At 39.7% G+C, this 19,565-nt stretch overlaps 1 protein-coding gene across 1 annotated transcript in view; it reads right to left on the bottom strand.

Annotated features, from left to right (window-relative positions):
* Window positions 1-19,565, bottom strand: part of LOC126416987 (protein bark beetle) — a 355,587-nt gene that overhangs the window by 80,035 nt on the left and 255,987 nt on the right. The window contains exons 22-23 of the mRNA XM_050084872.1: window positions 8,450-8,691; window positions 850-1,015 (exon numbers count right to left, since the gene is read on the bottom strand). Of these exons, the coding sequence (XP_049940829.1) occupies window positions 850-1,015; window positions 8,450-8,691 (408 nt within the window). The remainder of the gene's footprint in view (window positions 1-849; window positions 1,016-8,449; window positions 8,692-19,565) is intronic.

The raw sequence follows: 19,565 nt of genomic DNA, 5'->3' as shown, positions 1-19,565 counted from the left end.
TGAACAAGCTATAGTGGTGTGACCAATTTTCTAAAAATGTCAAGTGGTACACAATGGCAAAAAGTCTGGAAATCCCTGGTCTAGATGTTACTGGTGCAGCCCGAGGAGCCCACATTGAATATCCAAGAACTTCCATGTATGTGGAGCCAAATGTAATTTACAGAATTAAAACACAACATTAGTTCAGGAAATATAGGCAAGTTCAGCTGAGCACATCATTAACTTACATTTGTCCCTGGAGCTTTGCCATATGAGTTAGTCAAAACCACATGTGAAAAAATAAAACAATCAAGGTAAATTATGAAAATATGATGACCAGGGCTATTTTAATATTCATGGTAACTTACATCTGAGAAGTGACTGAATAGTAGTTAGTAAGCACCTTAACTTTTGATACTGGCCAAAATATTGGTAAAAGAGTTACATGAGATATTTCAATCTAGTTTTAAAAGCCGGATAGCTTTTAGGCTACGTGTAGAACGTGGCAGAAATATAACTGAGTTGGCTTTTTCTCTGGATGACAAACAGATGAATGTAGCACGGAAATTTCAAAGCTATTCCAGTCAGTGTAAGCAAATTTACTTCATTATTATTCAGTTTATGTAGAGAACTTATCATTTAATGTACTCTTATGAAGCTACAATATTTTTGGACAAATATAAATTCCACTAATCTTATGTGTTATAACCTGCACTTTGCTATAAATTTTGCTACAATCTTTCCTCTCTCTAAATAGATTGTATGTCCTCCTTGTCCTTTCACTTCCTGTACTAACCAGTGTACAGGTTTGAGTACCACATGTAACATAAACAATGAATAATCAATAAACAGGTATAACCTGTCACTGACCTGTGGTAAAATTGTGAGATCGGATCGTACAATGTATGGTTGTTCTCTGTAATTCAGTGTCATTGATTTATCAAGTCGACCATGCAGGTTGTCTGGGTCAACAGGAACTGGTGTTTCCCATGACACTGATACCGATGAGTCCAGTGAGTCTTCAGTAAGAAATGGTCTGAAAGAAAAAAAATCACAAAAACTGATATATAAATTAAGGTAATGTAGATGCAAACAATTTAAGAACTTTAGATTGAAGGCTTTCATGGAGTATATCAAATATCACAAAACTTTTTGGATACTTGCAATGTCATTTCTTCAACTATCTTCTACTAATGTTTTGACGTGATGCTGCTGAATGAGCTCAGGAACATCGCGTTATTTTTTCTGTTCCACATTTGGTAAGCCAATGAAAATCTGAGACTTCTGTGTGTGTAGGGGGGGCTGGCACCACATTGTTCCATTTAATAATTATTATGTGACATGTCAAGAATATACAGATATTCTTCATATGGTTCAGATTCACTGATGACATCTTCATGGTCTGGACCAAGAATGAGCACACCCAGGACCTCCATACCTTCACCTTCATTCACTTCATCTGGTCCTCCCCAGCCCAACAAGCCACCTTCCTCAATGTCAACCTCCAGCTCAAGGATTGCTATATCAGTACCTCCATCCACATTACGCCTACAAACGACCAACAATATCTCCTCTTTGATATGTACTTTCCATACAGCATATCCACCTTTTGTTGTCACAACTGTAGTGATGATCAGTCCCTCTCCAAGGGCAGTGGCCTTCACAAACCAATATTACCCTCCCGACAATGGTATTCTGCTGCCTATCCAACTTATGCAATATCATTATCTGACTTATTCCAGTAAGACCAGTACCACACATCCTCCCACTATCACCTATTCCAGTCCAATCACAGGCATCTCCTAGCCCATCTAAGGCACGGCTGCCTGTGAAAGCACCTATGAGATCTATTAACTTAGCTCCAAACCACTGAATGGCATTTTATTGGGCATGACCAATAACAAGTTGTCTGTCCATTTGCATGGCCACTGCCAAACTGTGGCCAAGAGACAGGTGGACCACCCAGTTGCTGAGCATGCCACTCAACACAATGTGCTTGATTTCAATGACTACTTCACAGCCTATGTCATCTGAATTCCTCCCACCAACACCAGCTTTTCTGAACTGTTTGTGTTAACTCACGATGCAACACATCTTTAGTTCCTGTAAACCCCTGGCCTCAATGTTCACTAGTTTCTGTCCTGTACCTGCCTCTATCCCATTCCCTGCTCCCACTCCAAACCCACAGTCCTTCATCCTTGCAGCACTCCTGCATAGCTCTTTCCCTTTCTCTAGCTCTCTCCTCACCATTTTCCATTTTGCCCCCCCCCCCCCCCCCCCAACCTCTCCTGAGGTGCTGCACCTGGCAGCCCACTATCCTATGGAGAGTAGATCCTCCAGACCTAACACCTCAGTAGAGTGTTTATATTTTGTGGCGTGCAGTTGCAGCTGTAATTGTTATAAAGCTAAGTACTGACAAAGTTATTTGTGCACTGTTATACAGCTATTAAATTTAATAGTTTTCAGTGGTGTTTCATGCTGTTTGTGGCAAAATAACGATTTAATAAACTTTTGGAAACGTTCGTTCACTATGTTTTTTAGAGTTGTCTGTGTATGGAAGTTGTTTAGTAAATTTTGTGCTTCAGTTTTCAGCTGATGTTTCTTATTGTTTCTATTGAAATATTTCAGTAAAATTTTCAGTCGGTGTTTTAACTTCGTTGAGTGTTGAATTTTTGGTTTTAGCTAATAATTTTTTGAAGTTTTGTTGGTATTGGTATTAGCTGTGGTGTAGTAGTATTAATACAGGTAGTTGCTTTCTTAGTAGACAGAGAATTTTGAGACCACTATTGTTAGTTCTATAAATAGTTCTACTGGCATAACTGAACTTAGGTAACAAAGACATATAGTTTTTTTCCTGTGAGTGTAAAATTTTACCATGAGTGAGCAGTGTGGGCTTCTGTAAAGAATTAATGTTAGTATTTTGCAGCTGTGACTTACTACACTGATAGTTCAGTAATTTTCACATCTGTCAACACCTGCTTTCTTTTGTATTGGAATTATTATATTCTTCTTGAAGTCTGAGGGCATTTCACCTGTCTCATACATCTTGCTCACCAGATGGTTGAGTTTTGTCATGGATGGCTCTTCCGAGGCTATCACTACTTTTAATGGAATGTTGTCTACTCCCGGGGCCTTGTTGTGACTTAGGTCTTTCAGTGCTCTGTCAAATTATTCACGCAGTATCATCTACATCCTGTTCAATTTCTATAATATTGCTCTCAAGTACATCGCCCTTGTATAGACCCTCTATATACTCTCTCAAACTATCTGCTTTCCCTTCTTTGCTTAGGACTGGCTTTCCATCTGAGCTCTTGATATTCATACAGGTGGTTCTCTTTTCTCCAAAGGTCTCTTTAATTTTCCTGTAGGCAGTGTCTACCTTACCCCTAGTGATATATGCCTCTACATCCTTGCATTTGTCCTCTAACCATCCCTGCTTAGCCATTTTGCACTTCCTGTTGATCTCATTTTTGAGATGTTTGTATTCCTTTTTATCTGCTTCATTTACTGCATTTTTATATTTTCTCCTTTCATCAATTAAATTCAATATCTCTTCTGTTACTCAAGGATTTCTACTAGCCCTCTCCTTTTTACACACTTGATCCTCTGCTGCCTTCGCTATTTTATCTCCCAAAGCTACCAATTCTTCTACAGTATTTCTTTCCCCTGTTCTTGTCAATCATTCCCTAATGTTCCCCCGGAAACTCTCTAGAACCTCTGGTTCTTTCAGTTTATCCAGGTCCCACCTTCTTAAATTCCCACCTTTTTGCAGTTTCTTCACTTTTAATCTACAATTCATAACCAATAAATTGTGGTCAGTGTCCACATTTGTCCCTGGAAATGCCTTACAATTTAAAACCTGGTTCCTAAATCTCTGTCTTACCATTAGATAATGTATCTGAAACCTTCCAGTGTCTCCAGGCCTCTCCCACATATACAACCTTCTTTCATGATTCTTAAACCAAGTGTTAGCAATGATTAGGTTATGCTCTGTGCAAAATTCTACCAGGCGGCTTCCTCTTTACCCCCAAGTCCATATTCACCTACTACTTTTCTTTCTCATCCTTTTCCTACTACCGAATTCCAGTCCCCCGTGACCATTAAATTTTCGTCTCCCTTAACTATCTGAATAATTTCTTTTATTGCATCATACATTTCTTCAATCTTTTGATCATCTGCAGAGCTAGTTGGCATATAAACTTGTACGACTGTGGTAGGCATCGGCTTCGTGTCTATCTTGGCTACAATAATGCGTTCACTACGCAGTTATAAGAGTCGAGGAGCATGAAAGGGAACAGTGGTTCGGAGGAAAGTGAGACTGGGTTGTAGCCTACCCCCAATGTTACTCAATCTATACACTGAGCAAACAGTAAAGGAACCAAAAGAAAAATTTGGAGTAGCAATTAAAATCCATGGAGAAGAAATAAAAACTTTGAGGTTTTCCAATGATGTAATTCTGTCAGAGACAGCAAAGGACCTGGAAGAGCAGTTGGCAGTTGAACAGAATGGACAGTGTCTTGAAAGGAGGCTATAAGATGAACATCAACAAAAGCAAAACGAGGATAATGGAATGTAGTCGAATTAAATCGGGTAATGTTGAGGGTATTATATTACAAAATGAGACACTTAAAGTAGTAAATGAGTTTTGCTATTTGGGGAGCAAAATAACTGATGATGGTCGAAGTACAGAGGATATAAAATGTACACTGGCAATGGCAAGGAAAGCGTTTCTGAAGAAGAGAAATTTGTTATTATCGAGAATAGATTTAAGTGGCAGGAAGTCTTTTCTCAAAGTATTTGTATGGAGTGTAGCCATGTATGGATGTGAAATGTGGACGATGAATAGTTTAGACAAGAAGAGAATAGAACCTTTCAAAATGTGGTGCTACAGAAGAATGCTGAGGATTAGATGGGTAGATCATGCAACTAATGAGGAGGTACTGAACAGAACTGGGGAGAAGAGGAATTTATGGCCCAACTTGTCTAGAGGAAGGGATCAGTTGGTAGGATCAGTTGGTAGGACTAAGCAGATTCAGAAGAATGTAGGGTGCAGTAGTTACTTGGAAATGAAGAAGCTTGCAAAGGATAGAGTAGCATGGAGAGCTGCATCAAACCAGTCTCTAGACTGAAGACCACAACAACAACATGCTGTTCATAGTATCTTATGCGCATTCCTATTTTTTATTCATTATTAAACCAACTCCGGCATTACCCCTATTTGATTTTGTATTTATAACCCTGTATTCACTTGACCAGAAGTCTTCTTCCTCCTGCTACCAAACTTCACCAATTCTCACTATATCTAACAGTAATCTATCCATTTCACTTTTTAAATTTTCTAACCTACCCGTCCAATTAAGGGATCTGACATTCCACGCTCTGATCCGTAGAATGCCAATTTTCTTTCTTCTGATAATGATATCCTCCTGAGTAGTCCGAAAGGAGGACTATTTTGCCCTCGGAATATTTTACCAAAGAGAACGCCCTCATCATTTAACCATACTGTACGGCTGTGGTTTATCACTGCTTTCAGCTGTTCACAGTACCAGCACAGCAAGGCTGTTTTGGTTGATGTTACAAGGCCAGACCAGTCAATCATCCAGACTGTTGCCCCTGCAGCTACTGAAAAGGCTGCTACCCCTCCCTCTTCAGAAACGACACGTTTGTCTGACCTCTGAACAAATACCCCTCCTTTGTGGTGGCACCTACAGTATGGCTATCTATTTCGCTCAGGCATGCAAGCCTCCCCACCAAAGGCAAGGTCCATCGTTCATGGGGGTAGGAAGCTCAAATGCATAGCAGCCTTTTTGTTCTGTTGATCTGCGACTCAACGTCTGCTTTATAGGGTATGAGTAGTAATCTATTCTTTTCATGACATTGTCAAATGACTTAATCAAATTGTAATTAATGTTAAAAATAGAAAAGAAACGCAAAAAAAATTACAGTGAATGTGGATACTGAAACAAAAAAAAAAAAAAAAATCACTGTAAATGTGTATATTGAGAAGAGTGTTCCTACTGTCAGTTCATTTTTCCTCATTTTATACACGTGTACCTCATTTTTAACTTCCATCTCTGCTTTTATCAACTTTTGAAAAATTTGGAAACTTTCTCCTTCTGCTCTGATGTAAAAAAATTCTAAAGTGTTCCAATGATAATTGTTTTCCTTTTTTTCCTTGTTTTATGAATGTGTTAGTTGTTCTTTCCACTATGTCTACATTTTATTTATTCTGCAAGCAAGGGTACACTCTCAACTATGTTGGTGATCTTTATACAATACAATTCTGTGATTTGTGAAACATACACACATCAATTGTTACAAATGGATTACTGCTTCAGAACAGGATAGTGTAGTGTTTCGAGAATTTCCGCAAAAATTCGAGAACCACTCAGCCTTCTACCATCTCGAACACACAATATTTTAAATAGAAGTGTGAGAGAGTCTATTTACTGCGCAGCACCTGTCTGTGTGTGCAGGTTTGTAGTTTATCGTGAGACGACTATAGACGAGATGGTCGAACGGCACCGTATAGTGTCCCCAGTGCCATATTACGAAAAGACTTAAAAACAATATTTATAAAGAACAGACATTCATAATTTCTAAGAGATTTTTTTTCATGTAGCCGTAAAACAATAATTTCTCTGTCGAGAAATGCAAAGAAATGCAATGCAAAGAAATATAACAAAGTGATCTAAAGAGACGACAAGATACGCTCTTTTGTTAATTTTTTAGTCGTCTTCACTTCTTCTCTTGTCTTTATTGTGTATCGACGGACATCTTGCGAGTGCTGGCAAATGTAAGCATATTTGTAAGAGTTAAGCATATAATATACTGATTTAATATTATTGTGCACTTTTAATTTGTAAGAGGTGATCCCGATTTCATGTCCGCCTTCCTTGAATTAACCTGCATTCAAGTAATTTACAGTTCAACAATCGCAGCGGCCGATGCAGCCAACGACGCCATTATGTGGCGATATTAACTTATGAAAAATTAGCGGAAGCGGAAAACTCGTCCGCTATTAACATAATATTAATTTTTCTCCACAGCCGCCCGACATTGCAGAAAATACTTAGCTTTAAGATTCTTATTTTCAGTACCATAGCCGAGACCCAGAGCCAGGACTCTGACTACAATACAATGGTGTGTGGGCCGCAATTTTAATTAATAACTAAAGATTTCTTGCTTTAAAGTGAACTGACTAGCCGAGGAAATTAATATGAAAAGTTTATTACATTGTACAACTTATATGCTCATGTTTTAAGATTCAGCGAGTCTAACATTCATTAACGTAACAAATAATTTAAGATTAATATTGTTAAAAAGCAGAACTTCAGGAAAGCATTTAATCGTAAAATCAAAATTAAATGAAATATCATTTTTATTAAGGCCCACCACGTAAGTCGGCAACAATCAAAAAATAATAATAACAATAATAATAAATTACGACGGCCGACGGACGCGAGAACCGGGAAGTGTTTGCCGGTCGCGCAATGGAAGCCGTAGTGAAAGAACAAGGAGTGTTTATGTATTCTGTGCTGTTTTATAACTTTGACGACTGTAGTGGGAAAAAAAAAGAACAGTTAAGATATTGTCAATTAATGCTCAGTTTGGACTTAGAAAGGATAAGATATGTATTCAGATTCATATTGAAAAAGGTCATGGTTATCAAGCCAACCCTACCTATGTGTAAATGAACTTTGTTTCTACATCTATGTTTACATCTACATACATACTCCGCAATCCACCATACGGTGCGTGGCGGAGGGTACCTCGTACCACAACTAGCATCTTCTCTCCCTGTTCCACTCCCAAACAGAATGAGGGAAAAATGACTGGCTATATGCCTCTGTACGAGCCCTAATCTCTCTTATCTTACCTTTGTGGTCTTTCCGTGAAATATAAGATGGCGGGAGTAAAACTGTACTGCAGTCAGCCTCAAATGCTGGTTCTCTAAATTTCCTCAGTATCGATTCACGAAAAGAACACCTCCAGAGACAGTTCCTGAAGCATTTCCGTAACACTCGCGTGATGATCAGACCTACCAGTAACAAATCTAGCAGCCCACCTCTGATTCCTTCTATGTCCTCCCTCAATCCGACCTGATAGGGATATCAAACGCTCGAGCAGTACTCAAGAATGTGAAGAGACTTACCTGATAGTGTTTGTTTATGTGGAGAATGAGTTTTGTAAAAGTTTGATGTTCAAATATACATAGTGAAGTTAGGCAAAAGAAACTGCGTACATCTGCTTATTTTTATAAGTAGAAAGAGTCTTGAGAAATTCCTGTTCCTAGTAGATATACTTCAGAGAGAAAGAGAAAAGGAGGTTGGATCAACTGAAATATTTCATGTATTTTGATTTGGCAGGACATTAAAAAAATTAAAAGGTGGCAACATTAACACCTGGTATGAAGGATTATCACTAGTATATGATTACATGAAATTAAACATTACAAAGTATTACTTACAGAAAATGAGCAAGAGCATGGTTGTTCCAGTCATCAAAATCAAAGATCCGTTCTCGAATCTCAGTAGCATTTGTTGTTCCCCACCAATTCTCTGCCACATCCACTTCACTTTCCAGATGAGCAGTTTGCACTCCAGCAACCAGCTCAAAGTCCACTGTGTTGTCCCCAAGTAAATTCCGTCTCACTTGTACCTTCTGCACGCCGCGGAATCCAATAGCAAATGATGGGTTGCTATCAGTGTTCTGTAAAAAAATAATGACATCCTTTCTATCACTGAAATTCTAACAGCTGTCTAGTTTCATACTGTCCTTTGACCCTTTAAAATTAATATTCATATCTCACAATTATAACATAATGGAAAGTACTGCTTAATTCTTAAATTTCAAGCTTTTTGGTAGTCAAAGTTTCTATTATACGTCCAGAGACTGCCACTTCATGATGACACAGGCTTTATGAATAAATCATAAATCTAATTTTATTGATGTTTTTGAAGTACATTCAGTTTTTAGATATTTATTTTCAACCCTTTTCTGTAATTTCTATTCACATTGTGTGAAATGTGCACCTAATTTTAGTACTGTGTGACTGTTAGACCACCATATGCAAACAGCTGATAACGCTGTTAACAGTATTGAATTTATTGTGAAGCTGCTCCTTTGCTTTGTCATTTTGTTCTCCCCCAATTACGGTGAGATTTTTGGGTTCTGCTGATGACGGAACAATGATGTCAAAAATTATCTGGGTGAGTACAAGAAAAAAATGGGATTGTGATTCACAATCTTCTGAACAAACGCTCAATAACATGCAAATACTGACAAATATTGTGGTAACTCAAGTCCAATATAAATGTGTAGTCTGATAATAATCACTGCAAGAAATTAATATGTGGTACTATCTCACAGTTGAAGACAACAGATGATCTAAAAATTTTTCATTTAATTCCAAGTTTCAAAATCAGTTCTTATGTTTGTTAATCAAACCCCATGTCCCTATTTACTCTTCACCATTATAAATGGTTGTGAGTTTCAGTATTAACATCCCCTTCTTCGTTAATCTTACTGACTACAAATTCAACCTCTATTCTTTTAGATACTGCTGATGCTAACAATGCATATTTTTTAATAGCTATGTAAAGTATGTGTTATTTAGTAGATGGATAACTGCCAAACAGATAATGAAGATTTGGACACCTATCATAATATATACCTCTGATGAAACTTGATACGTAAGTGAAAACCTCTAAGTTGTGCCTTGATACAGATTTCGTATCCAGTAGTAAGTCTCTCAATACCTGGTTGTGCCAGTTCTCAGGATCAGAGGGAGGCATGATCATGTTTAAATGAATCTCTGTGTTGCAATCAAAGAAATAATTCAAAACGTTTTTAATGTCAAGAGCTGTAAGTACCAGCATTTCCATTTAAAGAAAACAGTCAAAATGTTATAAATTATGAGCATGAGAAATAGAGGCTATGGTTACCGTAAGTCCTGAGAAGGGATATAGGTGAGAAGCGGAAAGAAAATTAAGCTGCTTGAATAGTTTGTTACCTTAACATCAAGAAGAGAAAGGAAAAATGGATGATGAAGGGAAAAAAATAGTTAATTGTAAACAACAAAGCAGAACAATAAATTGAGTAACAACTAACAGACTGTACTACTGAGTGCTGTAATATAGTCCAGTCCAACAACAAAGAGAAAAGAAAATCACAGTTTTTAAAGTAGTACACTTCAGTCTTTCCGAGGAGATTCGTTAAGTATATGGCACTCAGAACTGCTTCAAGATTACACACTGCAAATTCCATCAATACTCAATTGAGCTATCTGTTTGAGTGGTGACTGATGGTATGCAGAAACTACCAGGGTTCACACCAGAGTTGTCTCATTATGAAGGCTATATGAAGAAGTTGGGCAGAGATAAAGATGCTGCTGCACGATGGTGGTAGTAATATTTTGAGAGATCTGTACTGGAGCTGAACTTAAGCTTCTGCACATGTAGAAGATCACTTCTACTTCCACCTGAAACCAAACCAAAATTGACTGCTATGTGAATTCTGTACGATCCTATGTCGAGAACACCATTACAACTTTCTGTCATGCATCTGGTAGCAGTGCCTAGGTCCACACATAACTAGTTAGAAAAAATCCATTGTTGTTTTGCCAATCTAATAGAAGAATATATTAGAGAGTGTAATTTACAAAGTCTGGAAGATGGAGCTGCCTTTCCAAAATGAATTAATTTAATAATAAAATTGTTTCACTCTTTTTAATTAGAAATTTTACACACTTTAGTACATTTTTTTGCCCAAATTTCAGTTTCTAGGACACAGTTTTCAAGTATTAGGCGCATGTACTTAAGCCGCAAAAACAAGTTTTATTGCAATTACAGCAGCAAGACACAGCAACATACACATAAGAAAAAAAATTTGCGTTGCCTTGGTTCCGAGAGTTCTGGAACCTGTACAGAAAATTGGAATAGAGATCAACATAAACATCATTTCCACCCTTTTTATTGCTCATTAAGACCACACATTGCATGTTGTACGGCCATACAACAAGATCTTCAGAGGTAGTGGTCCAGATTGCTGTACATCTATACCCCGTAGCACGTCCTCTTGCATTGATGCATGCCTGTTTTCATCATGGCATACTATTCCTAAATTCATCAAGGTACTGTTGGTCCAGATTGTCCCACTCCTCAACGGCAATTTGGTGTAGATCCCTCACAGTAGTTGGTGGGTCACGTCGTCTATAAACAGCCCTTTGCAATCTATCCCAGGCCTGTTTGATAGGGTTCATGTTCGGAGAACATGCTGGCCACTCAAGTCGAGTGATGTCATTATCCTGAAGAAAGTAATTCACAAGATGTGCAAGATGGGGACGCGAATTGCCGTCCATGAAGATGAATGCCTCGCCAATATGCTGCCGATATGGTTGTACTATCGGTCGGAGGATGGCATTCACGTGTTGTACAGCCGTTATGGTGCCTTCCATGACCACCAACGGTGTATGTTGGCCCCACATAATGCCACCCCAAAACAGGTGGGAACCTCCACCTTGCTGCACTTACTGGACAGTGTGTCTAAGGCATTCAGCCTAATTGTGTTGCCTCCAAACATGTCTCTGATGATTGTCTGGTTGAAGGCATATGTGACACTCATTGGTGAAGCGAACGTGATGCCAATCCTGAGCAATCCATTCGGCATGTTTTTGGGCCCATCTGTATCGCGCTGCCTGGTGTCGTGGTTGCAAAGATGGACCTCGCCATGGACATCGGGAGTGAAGTTGCGCATCATGCAGCATATTGCGCACAGTTTGAGTCATAACACAACATCCTGTGGCTGCACTAAAAGCATTATTCAACATGGTGGCATTGCAGTCAGGGTTTCTCCGAGCCATAATCCATAGGTAGCGGTCATCCACTGCAATAGTAGCCCTTGGGCGGCCTGAACGAGGTGTCTCATCGACAGTTCCTGTCTCTCTGTATCTTCTCCACGTCTGAACAACATCAATTTGGTTCACTCCGAGATGCCCGGACACTTCACCTGTTGTGAGCCCTTCCGGACACAAAGTAACAATCCAGACACAATCGATCCCTGGTATTGACCGTCTAGGCATGGTTGAACTGCAGACAACATGAGCCATGTACCTCCTTCCTGGTGGATGACTGGAACTGATCAGCTGTCGGACCCCCTCCGTCTAATAGGCGCTGCTCATGCATGGTAGTTTACATCTTTGGGCGAGTTTAGTGACATCTCCGACCAGTCAAAGGGACTGTGTCTGTGATACAATATCCACAGTGAACACCTATCTTCAGATGTGTGTGTGTGTGTGTGTCTATATATATGGCTGACAAAAACGCGAAGCACACAGAAGACATGGCCAGGTGTCATTGTAACTTCTTACCCACAATTGGCAGGTACGTAAACGATTAAAGCTGCAATTCTCTGTGACAGGCAGAACAGCCACCAGAGTGCATTAGTATTGTTTGTGTTCAGTTCTGTTACCAGGCCTGGTATGGTATATAGTGGGAGTGAAGACTGTCGGATGTTGAGTGATCACCGCAAAGGACACAGAGATGCCAGTGTTTACTTGTATGAGACAGTGTTATCAGAAAGTGACACAAGTTTGAAAGAAGTCTCATTGTGGGTCTCCACTTGGCTAACTATTCAAATTATCCAGATTTGTGGGACATTCTGTTGTGACAGCACCTTGAAGTTGAATTGCATGGGGACGTGAGGGCAGGCATACTTGTCACCAAGGTTCTGGTCAACCATGTCTGACCACCACAAAGGAGAATCGCCATATTGCGCACCAAGCACACTGTAACCCCTTCACGGCCAAGCTTCCCATATGAGGACAAGTACTGGACTGCCTGCAATATTCATGTCATCCCCCACCAAAGGTCAGAGACTAGGAGAGGCTGGACCTGGGAACTGCAGTCCCATGAGCAGGCTGCTCTTAACACTACAACACAAACGACTATGTCCAGAGTGGTGCTATGACCAGGAAGCATGGATTGCTGATGAATGGCATCGCACTGTGTTCAGCGATGAAGTGTGTTTGTGCACTACCTCAGATGACAATTGTCAGTAAATATGGCAGCGTCCTGGGGAGAGGCCCCATTCTTCTGTCTGGAGAGATACAGCTGTGTTACTCCGGGTGTCATTGTGTGGGGAGCCATTGGGTATGGCTCCAGGTCACAGCTGGTATCATTGAGGGAAATCTGACAGCACAAAGGTCATAAACATCCTGTGTCCTCATGACAGTATCATGGTGCCGTTTTTCAACAGGACAATGCTCATCTGCATATGGCAAATACCTCTATGAAGTGTCTGCATGGTGCTGAGGTAGTCCTGTGGACAACTGGATTCCCAGGAGTCTTGAGAGTGCTGCTGGATCAAACAATGAAACTGGAGCAGAGCAACATAGTGCTGCAAGAAGTAAGGTGGACTGGAAGCGAAGGCATAGAAAAGAGAGAAGTTAACATATTTTACAGCTACAGTGGGAGGAAGCACGAGTTTGGCACAGGTTTCATGGTACATCACCAACAAAAACATTTAGTAATCAGGTTTAGACCTAGTAGTCCAGGCCTGGCCAAACAGCACTCTGGAAGTGAAAGTTTTCTAGCTGCGCTCCTCGCTAGTGCTGTGAGAGTAGTGGTGAATTTGTACTAAGGGGTGAGGAGCAGATACAGCTGGACATCACTAAAACAACACAGTCGGCTGGTTACAGTTCACTAACAAGACCAATTATGTTAAATTAGATTGAGATCTACATTAAGAATACCATTGTGTCTGTACACTTATCCAGAAAAAGAAAAAGTGGAGAGACCACATCATTCAACACTGAATGGTAGTTTGAAGGCTTAATACGTCACTGCACTGTTATACTTTCATTAGAACATCCTTACAACACCAGCCACACAGATGATATAATGCACTTGCCTTTCGATGAATGATAGTGAATGCTGGCTGAACTTAATGCAAGGGGAATATTATTTGGTAACAGATATCATGGACAAGATTGATGCTATTAAATAAAAATGAAATGAAAAAAATCAGCTTCAAGTTCATGACATGGAACATTTATGGAACACGAGGCAGTCATTTATGGACAAGACATGACTGACTGTGTTTCAATAACTGAAACATTTAATTATGAGTTCTCAGGAGCTTCTAAGAATTTTAACATTGAAGAACAATTCTGATTTACTTGTCAGACCATTCTCGCTTTTGGTTGCTGAAGTACCTCCATATTATCTCCAGTTTTATCTGGTAGACATACAGTGGAGCACTTGGCTCAATGATCAGTTTGTACAATCTATATATTTACAAGGCTCTTATAAAATATTACCCCAAGAGTAATATTCTTGACTGCACAGACAAGCCACTACAGTCACTTCATGTTTTGTTCAATGTATGTGTGCAAATAGGTATTTTCTGTTGTGAAACTGGCAAGATCCTGCCAATCTTCAGATCTGGAAGATTTTAATATGTTTGCCTGTATAATACACCATAGTTCTACCAATGTACTTATTGCATTAAGAAGTAAAGTTGCTGATTTAATAGAAAAATACAATGTTGAAAATAAACTCTAGTGATAAAATGCTGCTTACAAAATATGCTGCAACATTTGCCCCTTAAAAGTAGTCCGATTACACTGCAAATACATCTTCCTAAGTTTCCTGCATCTGCAACCTTCAGCATATAACTGACACACACACACACACACACACACACACACACACACACACACACATGTGCATGGAATAGTGAAGTGGTTGAAGTGCTGAGCAGACTCTGCTGCACTTGTAGAGTGCGAGCGCACTCTGGGAGTGCAAATCTTGGCCAGGTCTGTATTATTCTGAAATTATCAACTCTCAGGATAAAGGAAAAATTCTTTAATTATTCTATAATTAATGCCCATGTATCAATGGAAGAATCTGAGGAAGGAGAAAAGAAGTAATCCATGAACTTTCAGAAAGAACATACCATGGTTGTCCAGAACACAAGATTAAAATAATAGCTGGTGGCCCAAATGCTAGAATGGGGAAAGAACAGTTCTTTAGACCAACAATTGGATTTCACAGTAAATCATGAGCAATGATTATGGAATATGACTTACATTATTTGCAGCACCTATAAATATGGTGGTGGGTTCAACACTGTTCCCAAATAAAGTCATACACAGAGAAACATGGACATACCAGTCGGGAACTTAAAAAATGAAATTGACAGTATTTTGAGAGGGATAGACTGCTACTCACCATACAGCGGAGATTTTGAGTCGCAGACGGGCACAGCAAAAAGACTGCTGAACATGTAAACTGTCAGCCAGAAGGCTTTCTTCTTATATAGATTCTCTCTCTTTCTCTCTCTCCCTCTCTCTCTCACACACACACATACACATACACAAAAGCAGGTCACACACATAACTTGTCAGGGACGGAGGCGGTAAGGGGTGTGGAGGGTGGAGAGCAAGCTGATAGATGCAAGGCACAAATCAGAACTACTGGATGTGTGGAGCCTTAGAGATACATACAGGGTTATTACAAATGATTGAAGCGGTTTCACAGCTCTACAATAACTTTATTATTTGAGATATTTTCACAATGCTTTGCACACACATACAAAAACTCAAAAAGTTTTTTTAGGCATTCACAAATGTTCGATATGTGCCCCTTTAGTGATTCGGCAGACATCAAGCCGATAATCAAGTTCCTTCCACACTCGGCGCAGCATGTCCCCATCAATGAGTTCGAAAGCATTGTTGATGGGAGCTCGCAGTTCTGGCACGTTTCTTGGTGGAGGAGGTTTAAACACTGAATCTTTCACATAACCCCACAGAAAGAAATCGCATGGAGTTAAGTCGGGAGAGCGTGGAGGCCATGACATGAATTGCTGATCATGATCTCCACCACGACCGATCCATTGGTTTTCCAATCTCCTGTTTAAGAAATGCCGAACATCATGATGGAAGTGCGGTGGAGCACCATCCTGTTGAAAGATGAAGTCGGCGCTGTCGGTCTCCAGTTGTGGCATGAGCCAATTTTCCAGTATGTCCAGATACACGTGTCCTGTAACGTTTTTTTCGCAGAAGAAAAAGGGGCCGTAAACTTTAAACCGTGAGATTGCACAAAACACATTAACTTTTGGTGAATTGCAAATTTGCTGCACGAATGCGTGAGGATTCTCTACTGCCCAGATTCGCACATTGTGTCTGTTCACTTCACCATTAAGAAAAAATGTTGCTTCATCACTGAATACAAGTTTCGCAATGAACGCATCCTCTTCCACGAGCTGTTGCAACCGCGCCGAAAATTCAAAGCGTTTGACCTTGTCATCGGGTGTCAGGGCTTGTAGCAATTGTAAACGGTAAGGATTCTGCTTTAGCCTTTTCCATAAGATTTTCCAAACCATCAGCTGTGGTACGTTTAGCTCCCTGCTTGCTTTATTCGTCGACTTCCGCGGGCTACGCGTGAAACTTGCCCGCACGCGTTCAACCGTTTCTTCACTCACTGCAGGCCGACCCGTTGATTTCCCCTTACAGAGGCATCCAAAAGCTTTAAACTGCGCTGAATGGAGTTAGCAGTTGGTGGATCTTCGTTGAACTTCGTCCTGAAGTGTCGTTGCACTGTTATGACTGACTGATGTGAGTGCATTTCAAGCACGACATACGCTTTCTCAGCTCCTGTCACCATTTTGTCTCACTGCACTCTCGAGTGCTCTGGCGGCAGAAACCTGAAGTGCGGCTTCAGCCAAACAAAACTTTATGAGTTTTTCTACGTATCTGTAGTGTGTCGTGACCATATGTCAATGAATGGAGCTACAGTGAATTTATGAAATCGCTTCAATCATTTGAAATAGCCCTGTATATCAATCACTTTCTCATCTAGGCATAAGTGAGGGCTAGGATCCCCAACAAAGTGCAAGGAACACAACCCAGTAGTCCTAAATATGATATAGCAGCTTTAGAACCAGCTGAAATTACAGAACAGTATGAGCAAAGGATAACACAGTGACATCAGGAAATGAAACAAAGTTAAGTAAGGCACATGAGATCTCCATGGTTTGACCCTGAGTGCAAAATTGAAATGGAAGAAGAGAATAAGGCATATAAAAGGAGACATCAATCACAGTGTACAAGAAGGATGGTATAAGATTTTATATATATATATATATATATATATCTAAAAACAAAGATGATGTGACTTACCAAATGAAAGTGCTGGCAGGTCGACAGACACACAAACAAACACAAACATACACACAAAATTCAAGCTTTCGCAACAAACTGTTGCCTCATCAGGAAAGAGGGAAGGAGAGGGAAAGACGAAAGGATGTGGGTTTTAAGGGAGAGGGTAAGGAGTCATTCCAATCCCGGGAGCGGAAAGACTTACCTTAGGGGGAAAAAAGGACGGGTATACACTCGCACAAACACACATATCCATCCACACATATACAGACACAAGCAGACATATTTAATTTGAATCCAACCATATATATATATATATATATAGTTATAATAGAGGGAAACATTCCACGTAGGAAATATATATCTAAAAACAAAGATGATGTGACTTACCAAATGAAAGTGCTGGCAGGTCGACAGACACACAAACAAACACAAACATACACACAAAATTCAAGCTTTCGCAACAAACTGTTGCCTCATCAGGAAAGAGGGAAGGAGAGGGAAAGACGAAAGGATGTGGGTTTTAAGGGAGAGGGTAAGGAGTCATTCCAATCCCGGGAGCGGAAAGACTTACCTTAGGGGGAAAAAAGGACGGGTATACACTCGCACAAACACACATATCCATCCACACATATACAGACACAAGCAGGTGGATGGATATGTGTGTTTGTGCGAGTGTATACCCGTCCTTTTTTCCCCCTAAGGTAAGTCTTTCCGCTCCCGGGATTGGAATGACTCCTTACCCTCTCCCTTAAAACCCACATCCTTTCGTCTTTCCCTCTCCTTCCCTCTTTCCTGATGAGGCAACAGTTTGTTGCGAAAGCTTGAATTTTGTGAGTATGTTTGTGTTTGTTTGTGTGTCTGTCGACCTGCCAGCACTTTCATTTGGTAAGTCACATCATCTTTGTTTTTAGATATATATATATATATATATATATATATATATATATATATATAAAAACAGTGGATTGAGAAGAGGACCCACCCAAGAAGCAAGATACAGTGGATGAGAGCAAACATTGAAGAATGGAGCTTTTGAGGAATAGGGATAAGGTAAGGAAATATTACAGAGAAGTAAATGCACCACAGAAACACTTTGGTGGTGAACAAATCTGATAAAAGATGAAACAGAAAAAACTGCAAGTGAGGAGAATGAGATATGTGAAAGATAGTGCCAACACTTTGACAAACTCCTCAATCCCACAATAATAACATCAAGACATCTAACGGACGTAAATGGAGAAAATTACTCTGGTAGTATAGATCCACCAAATTATAGTATGAAGGTCCTGGTAGAATGTAAACATTTCAGGAGTAAAGGAGACCACTCACTGAAAAATAGAAGCACTGAGTTGACTTTTATATGTACACAATCTGAAAAATGAAGGCAATGTATCTCCCATTAGCATCACCTGTCTACTACCCCTCGTATTTCTGTAAGCTTTTGAGCCTGTTGTCAGCAGACACCCTCCTTAGGCATAGGTTTCAGTGAAACTGCCACCGACTTGTACAAGTTCTAATTTTGATTAGTGAGTATGCAATTTTTTAAACTTTTTAATGTTTATCTTTTGACACCTGGTAATGTATAACTAATAACTCTTCCTTCACTTTTGATGGCTGAAACTGAAACACTGTTAAGAGTTAAAGATATATATTAACTCTGTAAGTGGACATGATAGACATATCCATTCATAGTCCAATGTTTCTCAGTGGATTTGATGGATATATTCGTCAGCAGCATTCCGTGGCTTGTAGCTAATGGGAATGATGAATTTCAGGCCAACAGGTGTTACAGTGCTATTAGTTCGTGCTTCCTCTAACAGTTGGTATCCCTCATCAGCCAAAATGACGTATTCTTGGAGAGTTATAACATCTGTCCCATGAGTGCATTTTTTGCGTCAAGTGACAGTAAATCATGATTTTTGTGCTGTTAGCTTTGAGTTTACAAGTTGGTTACCTTTCGTAATGGTAAAAAGAAGCCATTTGTGGGTATCAGAAATAGAACAGCTGCCTTTAGCTAGTAACAATAACTATTAACGGCTCTGATACTTGGCAAAACACAGATGGTGAAAAAAATTACAGTTACATGCATTCATTCAGAAGCATGTGAGAATGATGCAGCACTGTAACAGATGCTTTTGCATGTCAGTTCAGCCCACTAGCACTTTTTGTTTACTGGTAAGAATGGCATAAATGAATAGTTATCAACGTTGTGTAGAGGACTGTTTTTGCAAAACAATAGCTAACCAAACAAACTTATATGCACATTAGTACACAGCTTCTCATCCCAATTTAGCAGCAATATCTGGAGTTCACTGCTGGCAAGGCACAACAAGTGATGAGGTGAAAATACTGACTGGAATATTCATTCTTCAGGGAATTTTGCACAAGTGAGAACACAAACTGTACTTTTCCAAGAGGAAAT

This window comes from Schistocerca serialis, chromosome 8, assembly GCF_023864345.2.
Source record: "Schistocerca serialis cubense isolate TAMUIC-IGC-003099 chromosome 8, iqSchSeri2.2, whole genome shotgun sequence".
Lineage (NCBI taxonomy): Eukaryota > Metazoa > Arthropoda > Insecta > Orthoptera > Acrididae > Schistocerca > Schistocerca serialis.
The sequence above is the reverse complement of the archived record's forward strand: the minus strand, read 5'-3'. Positions and strand labels throughout refer to the sequence as shown.